At 49.6% G+C, this 20492-nt stretch overlaps 1 protein-coding gene across 1 annotated transcript in view; it reads right to left on the bottom strand.

The window, feature by feature from the left end:
• Nucleotides 1-2045: 2045 nt before the first annotated feature.
• The window catches only part of EPHX2 (epoxide hydrolase 2), a 78724-nt gene continuing 60277 nt past the window's right edge, over nt 2046-20492 (bottom strand). Inside the window, exons 13-19 of the mRNA XM_030312658.2 lie at nt 15082-15153; nt 11834-11867; nt 9852-9954; nt 8916-8985; nt 4348-4428; nt 2690-2748; nt 2046-2516 (exon numbers count right to left, since the gene is read on the bottom strand). Coding sequence (XP_030168518.1) covers nt 2438-2516; nt 2690-2748; nt 4348-4428; nt 8916-8985; nt 9852-9954; nt 11834-11867; nt 15082-15153 — 498 coding nt within the window. The 3' untranslated portion in view covers nt 2046-2437. The remainder of the gene's footprint in view (nt 2517-2689; nt 2749-4347; nt 4429-8915; nt 8986-9851; nt 9955-11833; nt 11868-15081; nt 15154-20492) is intronic.

The following is a 20492-nucleotide window of genomic DNA, read 5'->3' as shown; positions in this document are numbered from 1 at the left end:
AGTCATTTGACCCTTATTTGAGATTGAACATACTCTGTTTTAGTAACATACCTGGCTTACATGGTCATTTCCCCAGGTCACGAATTTGCCATTTATTTTATTATTTAAAAAAAAAATTAATGTTTATTTATCCATTCTTGAGAGAGAGCACAAGCAGAGGAGGGGCAGAGAGAGAGAGAGGGAGACACAGAATCACAAGCGGGTTCCAGGCTCTGAGCTGTCACAGGCTCTGAGCCCAACACAGGGCTTGAATCCACGAACTTCGAGATCATGACCTGAGCGGAAGTCTGACGCTCGACTGACTGGGCCACCCAGGCGGCCCACTAATTTGCGTTTGAAAAGGGCCCTTTAACTTTCAGATCCAAAAGGAAGGAGGTGGTGGTGGTGTGGCTGGAAATTTAAAGCCCACATAGGCCTTGTCCTAGGATAAACTGGAAAGCTTACAGCTAAAACTTCCACAGCGTTTCCTCGTGCCCGGTGCTGTTCCAGGTCCCTGCATCCGTTAACTGATTTGGTACTCAGAATCACCTGAGTCTGGTACTATTCATGCACCCTTTACAGCTGAGGAAACTGAGGCACAGGAAAGCCTTTCTTGAGGTGACACATTAGAAAGTGACGTATCGGGAGTCTTGTCCAGGGAATCTGACTCCAGATTCAGAAAGGAGATTTTTGGTAGGACCTCAGCCTTTGGGACCAGAGTGAGCCTGAATCTAGGCTCTGCCTCCAACCAACCAAGTGACCTCGGGCAAGCTACCGGAACCTCAGCTTTCCCATCTGTTAAATGGGAAGAAGAGGTGATATATAGAAGGCTCTAAGGCATGCAGACATACTTAATAATGATAGCAGCTAACGTTTCTAACCTTTCCCTTGCCTTCTACACACACAGACACACCCTTTTTTGCCAGGTTAATTTATACTCCACATAGTTCAGCTTAAAGATACCACCTCTGCCCTCAAGCCCTCCCTATAGAATGGACAGCGAGGGAGGTGCACATACACCTGTGAGCACACCGGTCTCTGGGGAAGGGAGAAAAGGCACACAGGCCACTCCGGGGACTTGCTGGAGGAGGTGGCAGGCAGGAGTCCTGCAAGCAAAAAGACCCATACACCGGGGTGCAGGGTCAAGGAGAATTGGCAGGGTGCATGCAGAGACTTGAGGGGTGGTGACTTCGGAGAGCATTTAGGAATCTGGGAGTGATCAGGGCAGGCTGGGGGTGAGGGGCCTTTATTTGGGGACAGCGGGAGGCCCTGATACGTTCAGATCAGACTCTGTGCAGGGAGACCAGTTAGGAGGCTGTGCTGCAGGGCTCTGAGCCAGAGGCTCTGGGCTTGGAGCCGGTCAGTGGGAGGGGCAGGGGGGCACAACTGGAGGGGACAGATCCAGTGAGACGCAGCTTCTGGATGTGGCTGGGGAAGGTACAGCTGGAGGGAAGTTCTGGGTCTGCTCTGAGACGCATGGCAGCTGCTGCCAGACGTGACCATTCAGGTTTATACTAATCACAATTAAAGGAGAAATTCACTTCCTCGTGCTCATTTTCCACATTCAAGGGCTCAGGCCATGTGCATGTATGTGAGCATACTGTGTCGAGGGCACGTGGCTGCTGCACGTGGCCGACGGCTTCTCCGTCCAACAGCACAGAACAGACCATTTCTCTCATCTCAGAAAGTTCCACTGCACAGGGGCGCCTGGGTGGCTCAGTTGGTTAAGCAGCTGACGCTTGATCTCAGCTCAGGTCACGATCTCGAGGTTCGTGAGTTAGGGCCCCGCATCGAGCTCTGCACTCACAGCGTGGAGGCTGCTTGGGATCCTCTGTCTCCTCTCTGCCCCTCCCTCACTTGTGCTCACGCTCTTTCTCTCAAAAATAAGTAACTGTTAAAAAAAGTGTTTTAAATAAAAGAAAAAGAGAACGTTTCACTGGACACCGCCGCTCTAGATCATGCAGTGCCTCAGAGACTCAAGAACAGAGGGACACACACTCACTCAAAGGCGACAGACAGGACTACCACCCTCGCTCTGCCTTCCTCCCAGAACACAAACGCCAGCCTCACGGAATGTTTGAGCTTTATTAGACCAACGAGTTCCAATCTCAGCTGATGTGCTTCAAAATTAACGGATTTTGCTGCTGAACTGTGATTGGTTAGTCAAAGAGAAATCACCCCTGGCCATCCCGTTTCGTCGCCTATAGAACACTGTAAGCCACTCTTAAGAGAGAAAGTAACACCTTTATACCTGGAGAATGAATCAGATGTGATTTTTCCTGTATCTAAAATTATGTCAGATTTGACTCTCTTCATTTAAAGGAAACCACTCTGCAGAGTAAACCCCCTTGGAATGATGCTGCCGGTTACAAGAGGTGCCAGAAAGACTTCCTCTGGGTTCCAAGCCCAGCAGAGGAAGGGCTTGCAGGCCTGCTGGGGGGCTGGCACATGCCATGCCCTAAAGCTTCGAGACCACTGGTGGGTCCCTGGCATCCGTCTCCAGCCACTCAATGAGGATCCGATTCAACTCGGTGGGCCTGGGAAGGAAACAGAGAGCAATTCACACCTGTCAGGACCCACTCACCGCAGGCATGTGAGAGCAGAGGTGATGAAGTGAATGGCAAGGCCAGGAAAGCCCTTATTGGAGGTAAACAGGAAGTCCCGGTCTCCCCCACCCAGGGGTCTCCCCACCCCCGCCACATCTCCTTACTTCTCCATCTGTGTCCAGTGTCCGCAATCCATAATGTGTCCCCTTTTCAGGTAGGGGATCTGGAAGAAACCCCCCCCCCCCCCGGAAAAGTAAGTGGCAGAACACAGGTGGCTCTCGTTTTAGGTTAGTGCTCCCCACAGGCCACCCTCCCCGAAAATCCTTGCATTATTTAAGAAAGGAATGGGCATTTACTGAACTCCTACTATGTGCCGGGTAGTCTACGTGCATTGCCTTCTCTAACCTTGACCGTGGTCCTATGGGGTAAGATGAAGGCTCAGAGAAGCTAGGTAACCTATCCAAGGTCACACAGAGTGGCTGAGTGAAGATTCAAATTCAGGGCTGACTTGTTTGTACTCATCGAAACAAGTTGCTTCTCTTTAGAATTATCAGGACGCAGCTTGTTCACTGTCTGGAAAACGCCTGGTTGTTTGGCTCTCGCCACACAGACATGACTGAGTCCCCCTCTTTTGGACCCTGAACCCCCCACAGTGGGTCACCATAGCAAGCCCCAAAGAGGGAGAGGGCGCAGCAGCACTGCCCTTGGCACATGCAGGCTCCCTCCTGACACGAGCCTTGAACTGTGCAACCCAATGCAGAAAATGCTGGGAGCGGAATGTGGCTTTCCTCCCAGAGGCGAGGAAGGCCCCTTCCGGGCCTAAGCCTCGGCGAGGTTAGCAGTCAGTGGCCAGGGCGGGAAAGGGCCAGCCAAAGAACTGGAAATTCTACAGAAATCTTCAAGGGTTGGTGCTAGAGAAAACGAGCCCCCCCCACCCCGGCCCCGTGGGCTCAGCCCCTCCATCAGCTGGGTCCAGGGCCCACCAGAAGCGTGTCCTTGGCAGCGTCCCACCCTACACACTGTCTGCTGTGCCTGATGATGCCAACGAAGCCACAGCCGAGTGCGGACGGACTGCTCTGGGCAGCTAGCTAGGCAGGATCCGATGAGCCAGCCCAGCCACCCCACCTGCAAGCCTCCCCAGTCCCTACCAACCCCCACGCTTGTGGCAGAGTGAGCTTCCAAACTGCAGGTTTGTCACCTGTCAATCCCCTTCAATGGCTCACGCCTATGGGCCTACAAAGCGCGGTCTGGCCCGGTGGGCTCAGCAGAATCTTCCAGTCTTACGGAGCTCCTACCATTCTCCAAGTAAGCCCTGCATGCTCCTTGCCTCTCACCCTGTCTTCTGTTCTCTCTGCGGGGCAAGCCTCAGTCGTTCGCCAAGGCCAGACCCAGTGGTCAGCACCTCTGTGAAGACCTCCTTCCCTAAGGAGCCCTCTTCACCCCTCTCCTGCGTCTGGGATGAACTGCAGGACAGCGAGCTCCCCAAGGGTGGGGTCTGCGTCTTATTCACCCTTACCTTCCCAGAATCTAGCACTGTGCTAACACAAGTGCCCAGTAAAAGCCCATGAAATGAATGAGTGAATGAATGAATGCATGAGTGAGTAAAGCACGAGTGAGTAAATGACAGGCCACATCAGTGCAGGGGAAAGAACGCATCAGTCAGGACTGCTGCTCCTATGAGGTGGCAGGGATCCTACTGATGAAGAACCAAGTGCTTTACCGGATCTCCGGCTCTGTGTCCCCAGCTGCCATCTTTCCTCCGTGAGGCCTGCGCCCTCTCCCGGGAAGCACCGATGACCCCAGTGCAGGACTGTTGGCTTACCCAGTCCTCCATATGCTTGGACATCTCCGGAGTGAGCACGACGTCCTTCTCCGCGGTCACCATCAGAGCTGGAATCAGGATCTAGGGGAGGGTACCAGGAAGCAGAGGCAGGCAGAGAAGGGACGGAACGGTCCCTTCTTGTGCCCCTCCATAGCTGAGGCCTTCCCTCTCCCAGGACAAGGACAGGGTACTTCATTTCCCTGCTTTGTGGCTTCCCCCACGATTAACATCCCCCAGAAAGACCCCCTGTGGTGCTGCTGTGGTCCTGGCTTTGTTTCCCCAGTTTTGCACTATTACTGGGGATCTCAGATGATGGTGTGAGGTGACAGAAAATACATAGGTTTTTCTCTGCCCCTGTTCCTGGCACAGGGCTCCTGAAACCCTTGTACTTTTCTAGGTGATAAGAATGATAGCAGCATCTCTTGTTCTAATATTTGGTCTTTTGATCCCATCCTTGCCTGACACAGGGTTCCTCAAACCCTTGTAAATTCCAAAGTGATAAGAGCACCAGGGGTATCTTTTGTTCTACTGTGGGGACTCTGGGTGGGCTCCTGGGTGGGGACTGGATGGGGCTGGTCACCACAAAGACTAGCCGAGCCAGCCGTGATCAGAAGCTTAGGCTTTTCAGCCCCACCCCCCATTCTCTAGAGAGGACAGAGGGGCTGGAAATGGAGTTGTTAATTGATCGTGCCTACATGAGTAAGCCTCCATTAAAATCCATAAAACCCCAACAGGATGGGGTTTGGGGAGCTTCCACACTGGCAAACACATCTACAGTGGGAGGGGTGATGTACCCCAACTCCGCAGGGACAGAAGCCCAAGAAGTGCTTGGGCCCCTCTCACTCTATGTATCTCTCCATCTGGCTGTTCATCTGAATCCTTTGTCATCTACTTTAACAAACTGGCAAACGTGTCTCCCTGAGTTGTGGGAGCCACCCTAGCAAATGAATCGAACCTGAGGAGGGAGGCACGGGAACCTCAGAAGCAGAGGTAACCACCTGGACTTGTGATTGGCATCTGAAGCGGGGCGGCCAGGGGGCGGGGGCAGTCCTGTAGGACCCAGCCCTTACCTGTGGGATCCGACGCTATCTCCAGGGAGACAGTGTCAGAACGGAATTGAATTGTGGTGATGCAGAAAATTGCTCGGTGGAGGAAAACCCTCATACATCTGGTGACCAGAAGCGTGAAGTGTTTTATGTTAAGAGACACACAGGAGGGTAAGACTAGGTTTTTCTAAGACGAGTAGAGTCAGCAGTGTCGTGACACACACGGGTTTTGTGTGCATGTGTGCGTAGAAGTAAGAACACTTCTACTGGCCCACTCTGTGTGTCTGGTATTTACAGAACTGTAAGAAGAAAACCATAGGCCCCACACGGTGTCACTTGGGCCAGGCCAAGTCATTAAACTGGAGCTTAATACCTAATTGCAGTTTCAACCTCCCCCAGAAATGTCTTAGCTGGTTAGGCAGGAATTTATTGATTAGCACCAAGGAGGTAATCTGTCACACGGGTTCTCCCCTTACCCCATAGGAAGCTGAGGGAATGTGCATAAGACCCCTGCTCTTTCCCCTAAGGGAACGCGACCTTGCCTGAAAAAATGGTCTCTTTTCTTTTGCTTATACCTTTCTCGCCCCACCCCTCCTTCCGAAAAACCCTTTCGCTTTGAGCACCCCTCTACTTGCTTGAAAGGATGCTGCCTAATTTCATGAGCCATTTAATAAGGCCAATTGGATCTTCAGATTTACTCAGTTGAATTTTGGTTTTTGACAGAATGGAATAGATGACACCAGAAAGGAGGAAAGATGCCTTGGATAGAGATCAATATTCCTTTTCTTTGAATTAAGTGGATGCTTTAAAAGGTCAGCCAAGAATCCAGGAAGTGAATGGGTCAGCCACAGCTGTTATCAGCCCGACATTAGTGGCAGCAGAAAGGACTTCACTTTCATCTACTGACAGGACACTGTGGGGTGGAGAAAGCCTCCATTTATCCTCTTTGTTCTCCCTCCGCCGTTATAATTGTCAAACAGCTTTGATTTGTCCCTGGTTAAGGGACTTTTACTAGTTTTTACCAATGTACAGAACTGCATGCTTCTCACTGCCAAATGATAAAGGACCAGCGATGTTCAAAAGTGATTTTGTTGCTACATGATGGAACTAGAGTGTATTACGCTGAGCGAAAGAAGTCAGAGAAAGACAATCCTATGATTTCACTCATTTGTGGAATTTAAGAAAACACATGAACATAGGGGAAGGGAAGCAAAAGTAAGACAAAAACAGAGATGGAGACAACCCATAAGAGAGTCTTAAACACAGAGAACTGAGGGTTGCTGCTGGGGTGTTGGGTAGGGGGATGGGCTAAATGGGTGATGGGCATTCAGGAGGGCACTTGTGATGAGCACTGGGTGTTATACAGAAGTGATCAATCACTAAATTCTACTCCTGAAACCATGATTATACTACGTGTTCACGAACTTGGATTAAATAAAATAAATAAATAAATAAATAAGAAAAAAAAAGGGAATAGGTTGAATGAACACCAACAAAAAAGTGGTTTTATTGCTGAAACTAATCCTAAGGCTGCTATAAACTCCAGAATATTCCCAGTCAAAATGTAAACTGGTTGTGGGGGCATGAGAGGAGGTGGGGGAGAAGGAAGATCTGAAAGGTATCTGTAGAAGAATGGGTTTCCAATGTTAGCGCTATTGGGGTTCACCTTCCCAAAGACTCTGCCATTATGCACCTCCATGTTGCAAGAGATTTTGCCTACCAACCCATGGCTTTGTCATTTTTGTCAGTCACAGGTGAGGGAGTCAAAGATAATGGGCCTTCACTGAACTACTACTATGTGCTAGAACTATTCCTGTCATTCCCATAAGTGGCAATGGAGAACAGAGTGGATAAGTGCCTTATGCAAGGGCACACAGGGATTAGATCCCAGGCCAACCTGCTGCCCAGGGTGCTCTTAACTATGTTCCATGCTCTATTGCCTGACCCCATGAGGTCAGCACCTCATCTGTTTTTAGTTTTGTTTTCTTTTGTTTTGAGGGAGAGAGAGAGAGAGAGGGAGAGAGAGAGAGAATTTTAAGCAGGCTCCACCCTCCGTGCGGAGCCCAACATGGGGCTCGATCCCATGACCCTGGGATCATGACCTGAGCTGAAATCAAGTCAGACATTCAACTGACTAAGCCACCCAGGCACCCGATGGGCCTCATGTATTTTATCTGCCATCGTATCCCTAAGGTCCACCATAGTGCCTAGCACGTAGAGGGTGTTCAGTTCCAGTGACTTGATGAGAAAACCAGGGCTACTGAGTGAGCTGAGGAATGCGAAAATGCAATTTCCCATAGGTTCTTAACTTTTTAAGTTTGTTTATTTATTTTGAGAGAGTGTGCATGGGAAGGGCAGAGAGGGAGAGAGAGAGGGAGAGAATCCCAAGCAGGCTCCACACCATTAGTGTGAGGAGGCCGACATGGGGTTCAAACCCACGAACCTGTGAGATCATGACCTGAGCTGCAATCAAGAGTCAGATGCTTAACCGACTGAGCCACCCAGGCGCCCCGGTTTTCAATGTTTTGAATGTAAACTATGAATGCCATTACAGGTTTCCCCGGCTATCCAAAGGTGGAGCACTCCTGTGAAAGCTCCCGTAAGCCAAAGTGGCGTAAAGTGAAGAAGCAATCACCACTAATGTATAAGGAAAACTGTTTGAACACTCCCAGACCCTCCAAATAACCTCTCAGGCATTTCTGATGGAAACATCTTGCTAACAGATACACAAAACAGACCAACATAAAGCCCAGATGCTCAGAGACACGGTTCAAGGCCATGGCGGCTTGATGCTGAGATGCTGAGGGGAGTTCCTGGGGAAGGGGCTTGGCGGGGCCGCTCTCGCTTGCGCACTGCCTCTAAAATGAGTCGTTGCAAAAGAGATGCTGGATGCTTTTTTTCCCACAAATGAAAATCCTCTTTGGATTTCTTTCAGTTAGCGAAAACAGCTCCGAATGGAGGTCTTTCGTAAAAGTGATCTTTCAAAAAAGTGGGGCACACCTGTATTCCCTCTGCAGACCCAGAGATTGGAAACCCACCTTCTGCTTGACTCAGGTGGACTTGGACAAAGGTGACACAGCCAGAGGCTAAAGCCTGTGTCTCTGAAAGTGCCTCAGGCTCCTTCTGTGAAATGGGGGCTCTGTGTGACCCTCCTCACCTCTGGGAGTCATCCTGGACCATCTGCCCTGACCTGGGGCGCCATCAGGAGACGTGGGCCTTCCACACGGATGCCGCAGGCACCCGGACAGTCCCCTGCTCTGCCCGCATGCCACCCTCTACCATTTCAGGGAAAGCATCAGTGAAAGCCCTAGTCGAGGCACTCACTTCCCCCTTGAGTGGAGGAGGCACTCACTTCCCCCTTGAGTGGAGGGAGGGGAAGGGCAGAAAGGAGGACAGCAAGTCAGTCTGTCCTGCCCATCCCCCCAACTCTGACCAAAGGGCAGATTAAGTGGGCCAATGAGAAGCCCAGGGGCGGGGCGGGGCGGGGTGGGGGGGGGGCAACCACCCTGAACCAGCACTTACCTTTCGTCCCAAACCTGTGCAGCCCCACTTCCAGTTTACATCCACGTTTCGATACCAGTTTAGGGGACCCCTGGGGGTGGGGACGATCAGGGGAACAAAAACAGGAAGGCTTTTAGTAGATGACTATGGTACAGACCCCACCGGGAGCCAGCTCTGAACAGCGGGTCTTCCCAGTGGGAGCAAAGGTTTCTGCAGGGGAGGGGAGAGGACGGAGCCCAGGGGTCATGTCTGGTGGCCCAACGCACTTGCCATGTTTTAACGAGCAAGGCCTAGTGCCGGCATTCAGGGCTCGGCTGAGAGGGCTGCCAGCCTCCGAAGTGGGCTTCCGGAAACATGCAGAAACTGGCCCACATTCTCGGGGGGCTGCTGGGTTAGATCACGGGGAGCTCCGTTTAGTGCTCTCACCATCCAGAAGCTGCTCCCTTGCCCCAGGGAACCTACTGAAAAGAAACTTCGGGAGGTGCCCTCCTTCCAATGGGACATAGAGAGGTAGCTCAACGATGCCTCTCTGGACAGGTAAGGATGGCCAGGGGCTGTCCCTGAACACTCTCCCAATCCTTAATACAAACGCAAAACCCAACAACCTGAGAGGTCTATAACCCTCCCCTGAAGATGTATGCAACGTCTGTGTTTATGTAGGCTTTTGTGTTTTTCTGAAGAAAGAACCCAGAGCTGTCATCTGCTTCTCTCAGGGCTCATGATGGAAAAAAAAAATGTTTTTAACCGTCTGTTCTGAGGGAGCCCATAAGCACAAGAGGGAGGAAACTGAGTTATCCCAAACTAGAGCAGGTGGAGTATTTTCAGGAGTGAGCCTCCCGACACTGGAGGGGTTCAAGCAGAAGCTGGCCGAGCATTCGCAGGAGGACGGCCGGCCTCACCCCGTAACCCTCTTTGCTGATCATGTCTCTTCGCTGTTTGGGGCCCCGTTCTCTTTACCTGAAACCAGACTTCTTGAACTGCTGCACATAGAACTGGATGTCCTCCTCGGTGACGATGTGGCTGAGGCTGGGCTCCTCTGGGGTTCTCACAAAGAGTCCTCCTGCAAAAAGCCACTTGTCTGCTCTCGGAGCTCTGGGCCAGGCACCTGAGTTCTAACTCCAGCGTGTTCCCAGCTGACGTTGGGCACCCAACTGCCTCTCATGTCACATCTGAACTCACAGGGAAGGTTCTCATGCTCCTTCATTCATTCTTTCTCTCCTCCTTCTCCACAGTGACCCCATCTCCTCCCAAGCTCTAAATCCATGCCCTGTCATCTTGGAACCCAATGATATCACACACAGACCTCCCCTTCCAGGACAAACCATGTCCCTCTCCTTCAGAAACTCACAATAACTCCAAGATGACCCTATTTCTTGTTTACACCCAGGACCTACCAGCCCTTCCAGCAACCCTCTCCCCCAGACTACACCTTTTCTAAATAGTTTAACTTTAGATACCCCCACTGACTCTCAGAACTCTCGTAAATGTGTGTTGATTTTGCTCTCAGCCCAGAGGAAGATCCAGGGCAGGCAGCAGGCATTCTGTTGCCTTCTGCGTGCTCACGGTCCTTTGCACAGTGTGGAATCCTATCTTGTTTTCAGAGGTGTGCACTGTGTCCTGGCAGTCCCCGGTCCCCATGACGGTGACCTTGTGATGACCACGGGCAGCCCAGGGGCCACTGCTATTTCACAGAGGACAGTCACAAGGGCTATTAACGTTGGCACTTGAAGAGGGACGACTCACTATTTTCAGGCTCTTGAAGCCTCCAAGGGATAGGAACTGGGCGAGGCAGGCTTTTGCGAGATGTATCACAGGGGTACGCGATCAGAGTGCTTCCCCCGCCAGGCTGGCGCTTCTGGCTCGTTCAGCATCTCCGGAAGAGCCCCCACCTGCTCCCCTCACTTTACTAGTGCTATCTGCCTCCCTAAGAGACTGTGGGCTCCCTGAGAGCAGTGACCATGCTCTGTGGGTCTGGATATCTGCCCTGCCTCACATCAAGCGTGGGCTCCCAATGCTTGGGGAATGAAGGCATGAACAGGTGCATGAAAGAGGAAAGAGAGAGAGGGAGAGAGGGAGGGAGGGTGGGAGGGGGAAGGTGTTCTTGACCAGTGAGAAGACCTTGGTCTTCAGGGTAGGAGGACTTTAAGCCCAGCCTAGCCACTCTGGACGAGTTCCTTAACTCTTCTGAGCTCCATTCTCCTCATCTGTAGAACAGTGATAACAAGGGGATTTTTAAAGGATGTCCTGAGGACCATAAATATCTAAAGGGGGCTGGGTCAGTGTTGGATGCACACAGTAGGTGCTCAAACAAGTGGCAACGATCATCGTCGTTAATGAAAATACAGGTGCATACTGGCAAGGCAAGGTTCCATGGGAACAGGGCTGGATCTGGGAGCCGCGGGATGAGCTCCAGATGGTTCTGGGCTCTGACTCTTCACTTACGTACAGCCAGGAGGGAGAACAAGGATGGTCGTCATGTGGGGGTACTGGAAATGACAGCAACACAGTACAGGGACGGAGGGAGGGCCAGTGGATTATGACAGAGGGGTTCTGGCTTGGGGGTCCAGCCTGACTCCGGCCCCAGCCCTGTGTGCACCAGGTGATCTTGCAAAGGTCAGTTCCTATCTTAGGTCTTGGTCCCTTATCAGCAGAAGGTGGGATTACCCCGATGAGCTTTAAGAGTCCTCTAAGCTCTTGCTGTTTAAGACCTTGGGCCCAAAGTCCCCTGGGGGAAAGGAACCAAGGCGCAAGGCCGTGTGGTCAGCCCAGGGCTAGGGTGAGCGCTAGTCACCAGTGGGGACCCATGTTAAGCAAGTCACCGTTCAGAGCTAGTGGGTGGCTGCGTCAGCTCATAGAGGTCAGATGGACACTCGTGTCACGTTTAGCTGATTCCTGCCGTGATCCTCCCGTCCCCCTTCCCTCCTAAGAACCTCTCTTACCCATTTCGCGGACTCTGCTCACGGAGAGAAAAGCCTGTATGGAGGAGAGTTAGAAATGTCATCGTGGGGGAAGAAAAGAAATATGCTGGAACGGGTCATCTGTAAACCTGGTCACAACCAAAGACCTACAAGTGCCATCAGGTTACACAAACATATTAAACTCCCAGGAGAGCGAGACACATCCTCAGGGGTCAAAGCAGATGTGGCTAATGGCCACAGCTCCGTGCCAAGGCTGCCCCTGGGTGCCTGCAGGTCTTGGTAGTGTAAGAACTTGGGTTGACACAACCAATGGGAACAAGAGATGAGACCTGAGATCTATGATGGGCCGGAAGTTAAAAATGAGACACTCTCTGGGGCGCCTGGGTGGCTCAGTTGGTTAAGCGTCTGACTCTTGATTTCAGCTCAGGTCATGATCTCGAGGTTCGTGAGATCAGGCTCCGAGTCGGGCTCTGCACTGACAGCGTGAAGCTTGCTCGGGATTCTGTCTGTCTCTCTCTCTGCCCTTCCTCCTCCCCCAAATAAATAAATAAACATTAAACAAAATTAAAAAGAGAGATACTCCCTGCCCCTCCACTATGAATCCAGTAAATCTGCAGTCTTCAGTAAAGGGGTGGACTAGAAAAAAATCCACCCATCATGCAGAGCAAACGTGAAGGGTGTTGTTCCATTTCAGTTTGGTTCTAAGAGGAAACCATGGAAAGGTCTCCGAGGAACTCATGGCTGTAGGCCTGCCTTCAGAGGTGTCTGGATTTGAGTTTGCTCTATCTGCGTGATCTGGAAACCCCCAAGACACAAAGTAAACAACAAGAAAAGTGAGCCTAGGCTGGTAATGCCACCAGGATGCCAGGCAGAAGCAGCAAATGCGAAAGCACAGGACAGTCTTTTCTCAATCCCAGCTGAAGCAGACTGGTGCAGATTCAGTGCTGCTGAAGATGAGCTCACAAAGCAAAACGGTAAAACTCTCTCTCTCTCTCACACGCCCCATTGCAAGAGACAGCAAACATAGCAAATGGTAAAATAAGAGTCTTCAAGAACATCAAATAACAGAACTTGAAGAGAGAGAGAAAGAGAATGAAAAAGTGAGTATACTTAATGTTAAGCACTAAAGACATAAAAGAAGGAACTAGACAAGAATAGAATAAGACTGTATCATAAGAGATCAGAACGATTTGAAAAAGAACGACATACAACTTTCATACAAAAAAAACAAAACAAAAAACCCGTTCATCGACATTAAAAAGAAAACTTCAAAGATGTATTCAACTGCAGATCAGACACCACTGAATACAAGAGGGCAGACCTCAGGCTGATTTTTCATAAGCAATGACAGGAGCTTCTACCCGGTGCTGGAAGCCAAGCTATCCCAGCCTGACGGCAGGGCCCGGGCTATGGACGGATTGGTGACTGCAAGGCAGCCCAAAGCTTCTTGTACTCCCACTTTTAGGTAATTTGGCCTTAAAACTACCTGGGGTATTGTCTGTTGGGGAATTGCCCTCGGCAGGCCCCCTGGGAAAAGAACCATCAGGGAAGAAAATAAGGTTCCGCAAGAAATTGTGCGGCCTTACGTTTAGCCCTTGCCATCCCCTATGGAGACTCCTCTACTTACAGGAAGGATAGCCTCATACATTTGCCAGCAAAGAGGGCCTGTAAAGGAGAGACATACGGGTTTTGAAAGCCTCACTCCGGCAACTAAGGAGTGTATCTCTGGGCACAGGTGACTTCAACCCCTAGGCCCACCTGGCCCCCCGGAGGCATTCCAGATGATGACTGAAGCTAGTTGGTTAAGGTACCTCATGGTTCATTAGTTCCTAGGTGCATTGTCTCTCTGAGAATGTATGAGGCATGGGTTTCTAAGGCTTTTTCAGCCCCTTTTTTGGCACCTAGGATGGAGGCAAACACATTGTTCTTCTGGCCTCATGTGGTTAGGTCATGTCCCTAACATCACCTTCGACTTGAGGTGTTGAGAAATGGAGGGTCTTTCACGAGAACAGCAAAGCAAATGCTTTGTAGATTATAGATAAATGCAGGTGCATAATGCAATAATGTAAGAAATTAACCTATAATCAAAGGGCATGTGGGAAAGTTAGGGGAAAATCACCATGTTATTTCTTAAAGGTTGTTTACACATAGGAACATTTTCAAAATTAGGTAATGTTAGAAAAACATAGAAGACGTATGCCAGAAGGAAATCACTGGCATATATAATGCCACGTTTACTACAATAAATCGGCTAGTTCAACACACTGCTGTTGTCTGTGCCCATTTTTACTTTTTGTTTTTATGTTAGTTTTTTATTTTGGTTTTAGTTTTTTACTTTAGTTTTGTTTTATTTTCACCGACGCCGTTCTTCCTGCGGGAACCCCTGGTTGCTGGAGCTGGTCTCCGGCAACCCGGAATTCTGTATTTGCATGAACTATTCTACAAGACTGAAAAGCAAAACAGAAATATTCTCAGGCCAAAAAATTGTTTACTCTCAACAGACTCCTACAGAGACAACTACCAAAGAAGGTCCTTCAGGAAGGAAGAAGTTGAACTAAATGTAAAGGGGCAAGATGCCAGCGGGAACCAGCAGAGGAGCCGGCAAACGTGGGGACGTCTCACGGCACTGACTGAACGACGGGTGGAGACAGTGACAGCAGGTGGGGATTATGGAATGAAAGCATTCTGGGCCCCTTTCCAAGACAAGGGTTAGTGATGTCAAGTGATTTGGGACTTTGATAAACAGTTGTGCATGTGAAGCCGGTAGCGGCAGGTCATGGCATAATTTCTGAACTGTTGCCATTATAGCCCTTCTTTGACCTTTAGTCTCAAAGTCCTACCTGTGTGTGACAGGGAGGACGTAACATTTCCCAGTGATGAGGGGACCGATAGAGTGAGGACCTCGGTCACCCTGACTACACCTGGTGGAAGGCTAGGGAGAGCCTGGGTGGCTCAGTCTGTTAGGCACCCGACTCTTGATTTCGGCTCAGATCACGATCTCATAGTTCGTGAGTTCAAGACCCATGTGGGGCTTTGCACTGACAGTGGGGAGTCTGCTTGGGATTTTCTCTCTGTCCCTCCCCACTTGCACTGTCTGTGTCTCTTGCAAAATAAATAAACTTTAAAAAAAAAAAAAGGAAAGATGGCCAAGTTGCTCATTTCCAGACCCTGCCATACCCCAGAACCCCGCCCCCTCCCAGGGTTACATTCCAGAGGTCTTTGTACCTCTGCAGCTCCCAGCTCCACCCCCATCCCCACCCAACCCTCACCTCATCACTTGCTCTGAAGAAGCTTTTGAAAGTCCGGCTGAGGTTCTGTTCCAGTTCAGCCTCAGCCACTCCCTAAAACAAACAAGAAATCAAAAGGAAGGACTCTGCAGAAATCCTGAACCCGAGCCCTCCCCCATCCGATTGACAGCCAGAAGCCCCCAGCCTCTGTCCCATCCAGCCCAAGTTTCATCAGAAGTGCATTAGTTTGGGTTTCACATTGAAACACGCGTTTAAAACAAAACAAAAGCAGGAAAAGACCTCTCTGACCTCAGCCGTAGCAATCTCTTACTCGACACATCCCCAAAGGCAAGGGAATTAAAAGCAAAAGTGAATTACTGGGACCTTATGAAGATAAAAAGCTTCTGCACAGCAAAGGAAACAACCAACAAAACTAAAAGGCAACCAACGGAATGGGAAAAGATATTTGCAAATGACATATCGGACAAAGGGCTAGTATCTAAAATCTATAAAGAGCTCACCAAACTCCACACCCTGAAAAACAAATAACCCAGTGAAGAAATGGGCAGAAAACATGAATAGACACTTCTCTAAAGAAGACATCCAGATGGCCAACAGGCACATGAAAAGATGTTCAGCGTCACTCCTTATCAGGGAAATACAAATCAAAACCACACTCAGGTATCACCTCACGCCAGTCAGAGTGGCCAAAATGAACAAATCAGGAGACTATAGATGCTGGAGAGGATGTGGAGAAACGGGAACCCTCTTGCACTGTTGGTGGGAATGCAAATTGGTGCAGCCGCTCTGGAAAGCAGTGTGGAGGTTCCTCCGAAAATTAAAAATAGACCTACCCTATGACCCAGCAATAGCACTGCTAGGAATTTATCCAAGGGATACAGGAGTACTGATGCATAGGGGCACTTGTACCCCAATGTTCATAGCAGCACTCTCAACAATAGCCAAATTATGGAAAGAGCCTAAATGTCCATCAACTGATGAATGGATAAAGAAATTGTGGTATATATACACAATGGAGTACTATGTGGCAATGAGAAAAAATGAAATATGGCCCTTTGTAGCAACGTGGATGGAACTGGAGAGTGTGATGCTAAGTGAAATAAGCCATACAGAGAAAGACAGATACCATATGGTTTCACTCTTATGTGGATCCTGAGAAACTTAACAGGAACCCATGGGGGAGGGGAAGGAAAAAAAAAAAAAAAAAGAGGTTAGAGTGGGAGAGAGCCAAAGCATAAGAGACTGTTAAAAACTGAGAACAAACTGAGGGTTGATGGGGGGTGGGAGGGAGGGGAGGGTGGGTGATGGGTATTGAGGAGGGCACCTTTTGGGATGAGCACTGGGTGTTGTATGGAAACCAATTTGTCAATAAATTTCATAAAAAAAAAATAAAAAAAAAAATAAAAAAAAAATAAAAAAAAACAAAAAAAAAAAAAGCAAGCTTCAAATAGAATACAAGATGCTCACAGTGGTTTCCCTGGGAGGTGGGTTTATGGATGTTGCTTTCTTTTCTTTTTACGTTTTTCAAAATTCCTACAATGAGAACGTCTTACTTGTTACACATCCTTTTATGGGAATGGGGGAGGGCTGGACAGGAGTAGACTGGGAGTGAGAAGGGACCGGTTCCAAGGATTCCAAGAAGCCAAAAATTGTTCCATTCATGCATCTCATTTTGCTGTGGCAACTTCAGAACCAACTTCCTTGAGGTGGGCCTAAATTATTACAGACTGACTGTTATTCCATGCCCACGGACTGTCTCCCAAAGGACAGGACAGCAAGGTTGCCTTGTTAAGAGCCAGGACACATAGCCCTTGTGGTGACAAATTACCAGGTATCCCCCTTCATGGGAGTGTTGTCACACAGAATGCCTCACCTAACACGGTGCTCTGGTCGTTTCCAGGTCTCTGGCTTGTGCACAATTGGATTAGTTCTGACTTGAACTTGCTTCATCAGTTCCACAGATATTGGGCCCCTTCCCCAGCAAACAGGGCTAAGAAGAGATGCTAATGTACATAATAGAGGACCCAAGGGCGGAGGCGAGGGCTGGGCGTAGACTGAGGTAGATGCTGGAGGCGCCAATACATGCTGGGGTCAGGGGAAGACATTCTTGCTGGAAACTCTGGGCCTGCATCCCTGTCTCCCCACCTCCCCTTCCTTCTGACCCAAATCCCCCACTCGGGGGCATGTCCAGACACTAAGACGGCATGGCAAGGGGCTTTGAGATCCATCAGTAGATGCTGATCTGCTGGCTAGTCTCTCAGGACATGATTTTCTTAGGGCATAAAAGGAAAATGTTCATCCAGTCTTTCTTTTCCGGAAATTGAAAGCCCTTGGACCTGAAAGCTCTTATAAAGCCTGTGTCAAGAAAGATAGCTGTCCCCGAGGCAGGGATCCACCGGGGGCAACTGCTCCGAAGGAACAAAGATCCTTCCCCAACACGGTTCTGAGGAGACCATGTGGCAGGACACGGAGAAAGAGTGTGGTGGGGTGGCTCCGTCCGTTCAGGCTGCCCTAACAGAACACCATAAATCAGGGAGCTTATAAACACAGACATTTATTTCTCGATGTGGAGGCTGGGAAGTCTGGGATCAAGGTGCCTGCAGATTCAGTCTTTCTGGCTCATACCCGACCATCTTCTGGCTGTGCCCTCACATGGCGGAAAGGGCGAGGGTACTCTCTCTGGAGAGGGGGCTCATCCCATTCATGAGGGTGCCATCCTCCTGACCCAATCACCTCCCAAAGGCCCCACCTCCTAATTCCCTCCCACTGAAGATCAGGATTTCAATCTGAGAATTCGGGGGGGGGAAAATTCCGTCTACAGCACAGTGCCAACCTACTTTTTCCTCTTCCTTCCCAACTGCTCACCTGAATGTACCCAGACACCATCTGAAATGGACTACAGAGTGTTTCTGAATGGGTGCCCTTACCCTCTCACCTCCCTGGTTTAACACACTGAAAAGTCCACCAAGAACACCTTGTTCTCTCAGTGTGGCCTTCAAAGAGCCTTCAACACCTGTACCCAAAACTGCCTCTTCCAGGAAGTCCCACCTCCTGCCATCCCAATAAAAGAACTCTATTCTTGTTGGATCTCGCAGAGCTTTAACATGCCCCCCTTGGGCCACTTTGAGGCAGGGAAGCATCCACTTGGGAGCATCTGTGACTGTTCCCAGAAAGGAGGGTGCCGTAAGCCGGGTCTCTAAAGCCTTCCAGTGACCAGCAGCCCTCCGTCCTGCACACCATAGAGGCCCCGCTACAGAGCGCTTCATTTCTTCTGCACGGCAACCTCGCGAGAGCTCCCAATTTGTGAGAAGGCAGCACACACAGAAGGAAACATTTATCATCTGCAGCACTAGGTCTGCGGTTTGAGATTTTCTGATGCCAGCAATGCCGACGTGTTCATTACAATCCCCTCACATTTGTAAGATTTGATCACGACGAGTCATTCGTGACCTTCTGCTCCGCTGATGAAGGCCAAGGCCAAGAATCAGCCGTGGAAGGAAGTGCATTTTAAGGGTGGCTAAAAGCCCTGCTCAGCCCCACATGTCACACGGATCATTTTTATTTACTGGGAGCCGTCCTCATCCCAGAAAGAGCTGCCGTTCAGGAGCCCATGGTTGGGGCGGAGTCTCCACAGGCGCAGAGCTCTGGACAAGGCTCTGGCCTGCAAATGGCCCTTAAAAGAGCAAATGGATGCCAAATGGGTCAATAAAAAATCAAAGGGATCAAAAAGGTAAATAAGTCTGTCAACCCACATGAAAGTAAATCAGATCAACAGAGAGTGAGGACAAAGGTGAGGGCCAGAAAAGGGGAGAGGACAGTAACATTTGTACTCGGGTTATGTGCCCTGCTAATACCACCTGACTCTGTGATTTATGAAAGGTGACACCGTATTTTTAAGTCCCACGGACCAATGACAAGATTCCCGCCTGCCTGCTGGATGGGGCTCCTCCCTCTGTGCTCCTGAGCAGAGGTTAAAGGATGGACTCTGGAACCCAGCAAACAAGGCTTCATGCGCCAGTCCTGATACTTAACTAACTGGGCAACTTAATCTTCCAGAGCCTCAATTTCCTTATCTACAAATTGGGAGTTTTGTAAGGATTATACGAGATCATAATGCCTGTTTTTTACAAAGTCTGACACACAGGAGAAACGCCAGTGAATGGTAATTTTCATTATTATTAGTATCTCCATCAAAAAAAATGATTGGATTGCATCAGCAATGTTTGTTTTTGAGTGCCTGGGTGGCTCAGTCAGTTGAGCAACTGATTCTTGATTTCAGCTAAGGTCATGACAGCATGGAGCCTGCTTGGAATTCTCTCTGTCTGCCCCTTCCCGGCTCCTACTCTCTCGTCTCTCAAAATAAAACATTAAAAAAAAAAAAAAAAAGAAAGAAATGTCTAGTTTTGGATCTGGTCCGCTCATGAGCCTGTGAGTTTCTTCTAGACACACAATGTATTGTCTTCATGTTTTTGGTCCCATGGCCACAACATGGTAACAGTAGGTACCCAGCAAAGGCTGGGTTGGGTGGGAAGGAGAAAAAGAAGAGCAGAGAAAGAAGAGGGGCAGGAATAGGAGAGAAAGACTTTGGTGGGAGTGTCTTCTAAATGATCGTGGCTTTTATTTTTCTGGCCTGCACTGGGAGCTCACACTCACCTAACAAGGTAAGTCAGCCCCAGCTGGAGGGAGAGCTGAACTGTAAGCTACTGAACGAAGTCAAACGACAGAATCAGATCTCTTGTGACCCAAAGCTACCTCGGGGGCAGGAGAACTGACGACCACTCGGGGTTCTAAAAGAAGCTCCTAGAACAAAGCCTTTGGAACTCCGTGAAGCCTGGAGCTCTGGCTCAGAGAACTCTGAGGCTGTTCAAGGCCGACCTCTTACGGTGTGGGTGGTGAAACCCACCTTGGAGAATGCATCAGAATTTCTTGGCCTTTCTTACTAACCACCTCCCCCTCCTCCCCTCTCTTTATTTTAAAGAAATCACAGAAAGTCACAACTATGAGGAAACTTCTAATTCTCTTCTCCCTGCTTTCTGTGCCTTCATATCAGTATCCTTGGCTTTGCCCTTTCTCCTGAGATGTATTTCCAACTGTCAGATAAACACATCTGTGAGGCTATATCTTGTCATACTCTTCAATGTGATCATTAAAATTAATCTGAAGAACCAATGAAGGAAATGTAATCTCTGGTGAAATATATTTTTTATTCGTACCCCAGTGTTATTGCCCCCGTCCCCCCCCCAGCCCCCCATAGTGGGTTGAAGAGTGGCCCCTAAGAAGGTTATGCCCAAAGATCTAATGCCTTGTACCTGCGAATGTGACCTTGTTTGGCAATGGAGTCTCTGTGGATGAAACCATCAGGATCTCAGATGAGTGACAGTTACAAGTCAGGGGCGCCAAGGGTTCCTGGCACCACCAGAAATGAGGAGACA

This window comes from Lynx canadensis, chromosome B1 (genome assembly GCF_007474595.2).
Source record: "Lynx canadensis isolate LIC74 chromosome B1, mLynCan4.pri.v2, whole genome shotgun sequence".
NCBI classification, from domain to species: Eukaryota; Metazoa; Chordata; class Mammalia; order Carnivora; family Felidae; genus Lynx; species Lynx canadensis.
Note: the sequence above shows the minus strand (reverse complement) of the source record. Positions and strands in the feature narration are given on the sequence as shown.